Source organism: Coffea eugenioides, chromosome 5 (assembly GCF_003713205.1).
Source record: "Coffea eugenioides isolate CCC68of chromosome 5, Ceug_1.0, whole genome shotgun sequence".
Lineage (NCBI taxonomy): Eukaryota > Viridiplantae > Streptophyta > Magnoliopsida > Gentianales > Rubiaceae > Coffea > Coffea eugenioides.
Genome location: NC_040039.1, coordinates 13,414,358 through 13,421,392, shown reverse-complemented (window position 1 = coordinate 13,421,392; position 7,035 = coordinate 13,414,358). Strand labels below are relative to the sequence as shown.

General features: G+C 37.9%; 1 protein-coding gene across 1 annotated transcript; it reads left to right on the top strand.

Moving 5' to 3' along the window:
- Positions 1–5,220: 5,220 nt before the first annotated feature.
- On the top strand, positions 5,221–6,651 carry LOC113771193 (anthocyanidin 3-O-glucosyltransferase 2-like). Its single transcript, XM_027315805.1, has one exon. It carries the CDS (start codon positions 5,221–5,223, stop codon positions 6,649–6,651), a length of 1,431 nt encoding a protein of 476 aa, XP_027171606.1.
- The last annotated feature ends 384 nt before the right edge of the window (positions 6,652–7,035 follow it).

The following is a 7,035-nucleotide window of genomic DNA, read 5'->3' as shown; positions in this document are numbered from 1 at the left end:
CGAAAGTGTTGTGACGACCATGTTGTATGGGAAGGATACTTTAGAGTTCGAGAATGTGCAGTCTTTTTTGTTGGATCATGAAAAACAAAGGAAGGCAAATCAGGATGTGATACAAGAAGTTGCGTTAATTGCTCGAGGTGAGAATAAAAGAGGAAAACAATTTGGTGGTGAATCTAAGGCAGGTGGTTCAAAGGCCAAGAGAAAGGGTGGAGTCCAGTGTTTTGGTAGTCATGAGTTTGGCCATATAAAAAAATATTGCCCTCATCAAAAGAAAAATGATGAGAATGACTATGATGGTGTTGCTGGATATGTATCGGGTGGAGATATTCTCACAATCTCCAAAGGTAATAATACTTCTTCTCGTGACGGTTGGATTTTAGATTCTGGATGTGTTTCACATGTTTGCTCCATGTTAGACTATTTTGATACTCTCCAAAGAAAGAAGACAGGTTTTATGTCCTTGGGTGATGGATCTACTTGTCAAGTCAAAGGTGTTGGAGTGGTGAAAATCAAAATGTTGAATGGAGAGATTCGTTCTTTGGGTAGTGTGGCTTATGTCCCAAAGTTACGAAGGAATCTAATTTTTTTAAGCCAGCTAGACTCCGAGGGCTACCATTTTTCCGCTGCAGGTGGAGTCTTGAAAATCACACATGGCGAGACGGTCTTGTTGATGGGGAAGAAGTATGGAAATTTGTACCATTTGAATACCTCAATGGATTGGGAGCGGAAGGGGATCCAGGAATGCTATCAAATTACAAATGGTGGTGAGAGGAAAAGTCCTACTATAGGAGAGGGTGAATTGAGGCCTTTCTCGCGAGTCAACTAGATGTTGGACTCGGTTAGCTACACGCGTTCATTTGCCGATTCAATCAGCGGAAAACAAGACCGTCTTGATTCGGGTGTGTAGTTAGGCACCAAGGTATTCGGTAGAAAAAGGCAAATGGAATTTTTTGGATGGTTTGCTATGTTTGCTAAAAGAAATATTCGTCAAGGTGGAGATTTGTTAGGAAATTGGCTTAATTTCTTTTAGTCAAGATCCTTATTTGGTGTGGAAAGTAACTAGTTTCCTACTTAGTTTTAGTTACTTGAAGTAGTAGTTAAGTAAAGTCCTATTTGGTTTAGAATTAGATGTTATTTCCTACTCTATATGAGTTTAGAAATTAGTATTGGTTTTCAATTGTTATTTGATTTTTTGACCAAGTAATGTTATCTATAAATAGGTAGATTGGCATACTACAAAGACACAAGAAAGGAATGAGAGAGTTCTTAGTGGGTGAGAGGGTTATACAAGAGTTGGGGTTTGGGAATCAAGTTGTAATCTTGTGGTGCTTTTCTCTCATAATAAGAACAAGTTTTTCTCTCCGTGGACGTAGGCTTGGTGATTAAGCCGAACCACGTTAATTCTTGTGCGTTGCTCATTGTTCATGCGAGATATTGTTTTCTATTAAATTGTTGGTCTTTTCCTTTTCAAATAATTGGTTTGATACCCTAACAAATTCATCATACTGGAGGGTTGCTAAGGGTGTGTTTGGCCAGTTGGTGGTACAAACCTGCAAAGACTGCCAGAATGAAGTTATACTCCGCCTGTTACCTATCTTTGTATGCTGGAATTTGTGGAAAGCAAGGAATGCAGCAGTTTTCCAAGGTGTTCTTGTTGATTTCCGTGCTGTCTGCAGACCCATTTTTATTGATATACGGGATGTGTACTGGGTCAAGTTTAGGGAATTTCAGACAGTGGAGTCATGGCTTCAATTTTTCGACTTGGCTGATAAGCGGGCTGATGTACATGTAACAAGGCTCATGCATTGGGAAGCTCCGCCCTTGAGAATGTGTGAATTTAATATTGATTGCTGTTCGAAAGGAAAACCCATGATCGAATGGTGCAGGGGGAATTCTTTGGGAATCTTTGGGGAACTTAATTTTTGCGTTTTCTGGATTTTTTGGCTTCGGATCTAGTTTACGCGCTGAAGCTAAAGCCTTGTTGTTAGGGATGCAGTTATGTGTGCAAAAAGGTTGTAACCGGATTGTTATTGAATCAGATTCCACGGTCTTGGTTCAGATTTTAAAACATACTTGTCAGTGCCCCTGGTCTATATGTAGTGAGGTGGAGCAAATTCTTGACATTTCTCATGGGGTAGCCTTGATCCAACATTGCTTACGTGAAGCAAACAAGGTTGCGGATATTTTGGCGAATCAAGGTTATGCTAATTCTGAATCTTTGGTTTGTGTTTACATCGATTTGCGGATTTACCAAAGATGGCTAGGGGCAAATCTCGACTAGACAAATTAGCTTTTCCGTCGGTCAGAAGATCGAAAGTTAAATGAATGGTTCTTCATCCTTTCATATATTATCTGGTATTTCTGAGATTAGGTTTATCCCCTCTTGTACGGTTTTAATAGAATAAAATTTTGAGCTGGCATCCCAAAGCCGTGCATTGGATTTGCCAAAAAAAAAAAGATATTTAATCAAAAGGTTATTTCTTGTCTTAATTTTCATTATAACTATGCTGCATATTTATGAAATAGACTTATCTTTATAATTAAAATTAATATTTGATGTTTTTAGATGTCATATATTTAAATAGATGAAAATTATTTTGAGCGTAACATATTAAAATAATTTTGTTGGGAAAAATTTGCCCAAGAAAAAAATCCTTGCTTCGTTATTGGCTGACAGGATGCTTAATATGATTAGGAGACCTGACTTGGCAGTGGAACCGAGTGAAAAGGAACTGGAGCAGAGGAAGGAAAACGTTGAACATCATTGGAAGTTATCTTCTTTGGTTGTGACTTGGTTAAGATTACAAGTATGCGCTGTTCCGGATGGAGGGGATTACATTTCTGGCAAAATCTGAGGACCTTCGTTCAAGTAGCAACAGGGATCTTCAACATTTTCATGGTAGAAAGTTAACAAATTTACATATCGAAAGAACAATCCACAGTCAATTTCAAGACCAAAAGATACAAAGACTATTAACTGGGAATGAAACACTAATAGTGATCCCTACCAAGAAGCTAAACGTATCACATAAGAGTGGCTAAGCATTGTCGAATCTGTAATCATCAGACGAGATTCCATACATTAAAGAAAATACCGGTAAGTTAATGCATCCAACTTCCAACGGGCATAAAAATTTCCAAACAAAACTGTTAAGTAAGCACAAAAATGATTGTCAATCAACACAAACAACATCGGATTGACATCTAATAAATACCATATTGAATTGGCAAATCAAAATTAAATATGTCATAGTAAAGCCCTTCATAATGCTATGATTAATATTTCCATTGCAAATTAATACATAAAAGACATGGAACAAGGCTCAGCAAAAGAAATTAGATAATCATATATGGCACAACCGCAAATTAGATTTGTGGTTCATCATATACTTTTTTTTAATGGGCATGATTCATCATATACAATCTTTAAACTCTCTTTCTCTCCTCTGTTTCAATTTTTCAGGTAAACCATTTTCGAAGCTTGTTGTCCAATACGTAGCCACAAAGGAATTCAAAATCATTGCAGCTTTGAGGTATATTCAGCAAAAAACTACAAACCGTGAACATTAATCAGGATCTAAAGCATTACTCATCATCGGAGTCATAGTTTTTTATTGATAACAAAAAGAAAGAAGAAGAAGAAAGTAATAGACTTTGATTAGGCAAAGAATCATTTTGCACACACAACAAGAAGAATAGGTTATGAGAAGTAGTAATCAAACAAAAGTTTCATTCCTTTTTCTCTAAATGGACAGCCTATTTCAATTAACTTGGGTATTATACAAAGAAGGGAAAAAGAATTTGCATTGCATACACAACATATCAATGCAAGACAAAGAGCACTTTCATTAGAGACGGTTCTTTCCTTCATTATCAATGCATGAAACTCACAGTTGAGTTCCCACCTCACAATCTCCCTTATTACCACAAGTGAGGCATAACAAGATTGAAGAGTCAAGATATGACAATTATTCTTACCTTCAAGTGGATCGTGTTAATGCTTTAAGTAAAAGCCAAAACATTCCATGCAATTCATCCAATCCTTCTCAATTTAAGTTTAGTTGGTTTTACTATATAGCATCCTCAAAATCAGTCATACGCAATTCCTCCAAAAAAAAAAAAGCTATTAAAAAGCATGGTCAAAATTGAAAACCTCAAGAAATGAAAGTATGGATCAAACGCTGGCAAATTTTGAATATGCACAACAAAGTGACGAACTTCACAACTGCAAAAAATGAAACAAAAACAAAAATAGAATGAAGATTGACCATTAATGGAAAACGTATAAACAAACTGATAATGTGACAAGCATCGAGAATGTCCTGAATGGCAATTAGCCCTGGCTAAAACAAGAAGAAAACTGCCATCTTTGATGATTCCTAGAGGGATTGAACAAGAATTGTAAGAAAAACAAGAGGACTAAGTGATTCATTAAGTTGCACATCGAAATTTAATAGTTTAGTTTTTTGAATTGATTTTAGGAGGCTGTTTTTGCAATGGAGATAAGAGATAAATAAGAGAAAAAGAGAAGAAGGGAAGGATGTTAGGATTTTTATTTTTTTTAGTCATGATATTGGGAATTTTTTTTCTCTTCTTTAATACTAATTTTTGGAGGATTTTTATGTTAATGGGTTTTGATTATATATATTCTGTTTCTCCACTTGGTTATTTGGTTGGCTATGTGGCTCTAAGAGTTTTAAGATTGATTTATTAAAGGACACTGATACAATAAGAAGGAGTGGAATAGAGAGTGAGATACGGGTTAGAATAGAAGATCTGTTCTGCTTCAACTAGCCCTGGCCCACTAAAGGATAGTGGGGCAAGTGTAGCCCACTACAGAGACACGTGGCAAGTTTTTGATGAAATCTAGTCAAACCCAGCAAAACACGGCAACCAATTTTTACTTTTTATTTTTTTGACCTTTCCTTTCGTTGTTGATGATAATTGACGGTATCATTTCAGCTTGCACATGCTGTTCGATTCCAGGTGATGTGAGCCATGACTTCACTTGCTTATTACCAGGTCAAAATATTATAGTTTTCCCTTGGACTTCTGTGGATTGATAGAAGTATAAAACCCAAGCCTTGGAGTACAAGGATAAAATATTCAACACACACTTGTATCAAAAGCTAGGTGGACAGTGGAAAGCCTCTTACATAGTTTTGATTTCCATCTTCAATCAAATAATTTACTGAAGTCAAGTCAGAGAAGAGGCGAGAAATGAAGAAACCAGAGCTGGTTTTCATTCCTTCAGCAGGGATGGGCCACTTAGCATCAACTGTTGAGCTTGCAAAGCTTCTTATTGATCATAATGAACACTTATCGATCACAGTTCTGATCATGAAGTTTCCCTTTGAAACAAAGGTGATTAGCAACACAGATTCGCAGGCAGAAGCTTCAGATTCTCGCATAAGGTTTGTTGAGCTCAAAAAAGATGAGTCTGCTTCACAAACGGCATCTCCTAGTTTGTTTTTGTATCAGTTTATTGAAGATCATAAAAACAGGGTGAGGGATGTCCTTGCTGAAATATCTAGTTCGGCCTCCTTTGATCTCGCTGGAATCGTCATAGACATGTTCTGCACCTCCATGATTGATGTAGCCAACGAATTTGGGGTTCCCTCCTATGTATTTTATACTTCTGGTGCGGCAATGCTTGGTCTTGTATTCCATTTGCAAAGTCTGAGAGATGATTTTAAAGAAGATGTCACTGATTTCGAGAATTCCAAAGTTGAATTAGCTGTCCCGACTTACATCAATCTTGTTCCAGTTAAAGTTTTGCCATCTGGACTGTTCGACAAGGAAGGAGGCAACATGTTCCTTAATCAGGCTAAAAGATACAGGGAGACCAAAGGAATCATAGTTAACACTTTCCTTGAGTTAGAATCCCATGCAATACAGGCTTTATCCAATGATAAAACCATCCCACCAGTGTATGCAGTAGGACCTGTATTGAATCTTAAGGGAAGCAATGGCCAAAATCAAGAAACTGAGATAATTATGAAATGGCTTGATCTTCAGCCTGACTGTTCTGTTGTTTTCCTTTGCTTTGGCAGTGAAGGTTGTTTTGATGGTGACCAAGTGAAGGAAATTGCCCATGCACTCGAGCGCAGTGGATATCCATTCCTGTGGTCATTGAGAAGGCCCCCACCTAAAGGAAAGTTTGAGTCTCCAGGTGAGTACGAGAACCCGGAAGAAGTCTTGCCAGATGGGTTCTTGCAGCGAACTGCAGAGGTCGGAATAGTTATCGGATGGGCACCACAGGCTGCAGTTTTGTCCCATCCTGCTGTGGGAGGTTTTGTCTCGCATTGTGGTTGGAACTCAACACTGGAAAGCGTTTGGTATGGCGTTCCAATGGCAACATGGCCACTTCATGCTGAGCAGCAGGTGAATGCCTTCCAGATGCTGAAAGACTTAGGGATGGCTGTGGAGATCAAAATGGATTTCAAAAAAAAATTTCTCGAGCCAAGCACTGAGATTGTGGCTGCAGATGTGATTGAAAAGGCAATTAAACATCTGATGGATCCTGAGAACGAAATCAGAAAGAAGGTAAAGGAAATGAAAGAGAGGAGCAGGTTGACACTCAATGAAGGTGGAGCATCCTCTGCTTCGTTGGGAAGTTTCCTAGATGATGTGATACATTATATTCAATGACCGTTTACCCGATCTGACATCTGTCATTGGTCTAAAATTTATCAACTCTGCTATAATTAATAAATATTTGCAAGTTTGTGTTCTGCGCTTGCTTCTTAGGCGTGTCGGATCTTTTCTTGCGCCATCCTAGTCATTTACATGTTACTTTGTTGTTTGTAGCTCTAATACATATTTTAATTATGGGGAAGTGGCCCACCGAGGAAAATAAAAAATGCAGACTGACAAGACCTCCCCTGAGCTTTCTACACTTGCACTCACCTCCCCTATAGTTTGAGAAATAGCATTGACCTCGCTTGAACTTACTGATTCTTTGCATATTCAGTCCAAGCGATGAAAATATTATTTTAGGGAGTGAAATGAGAAATTTGTGCCAAATTTACCCTT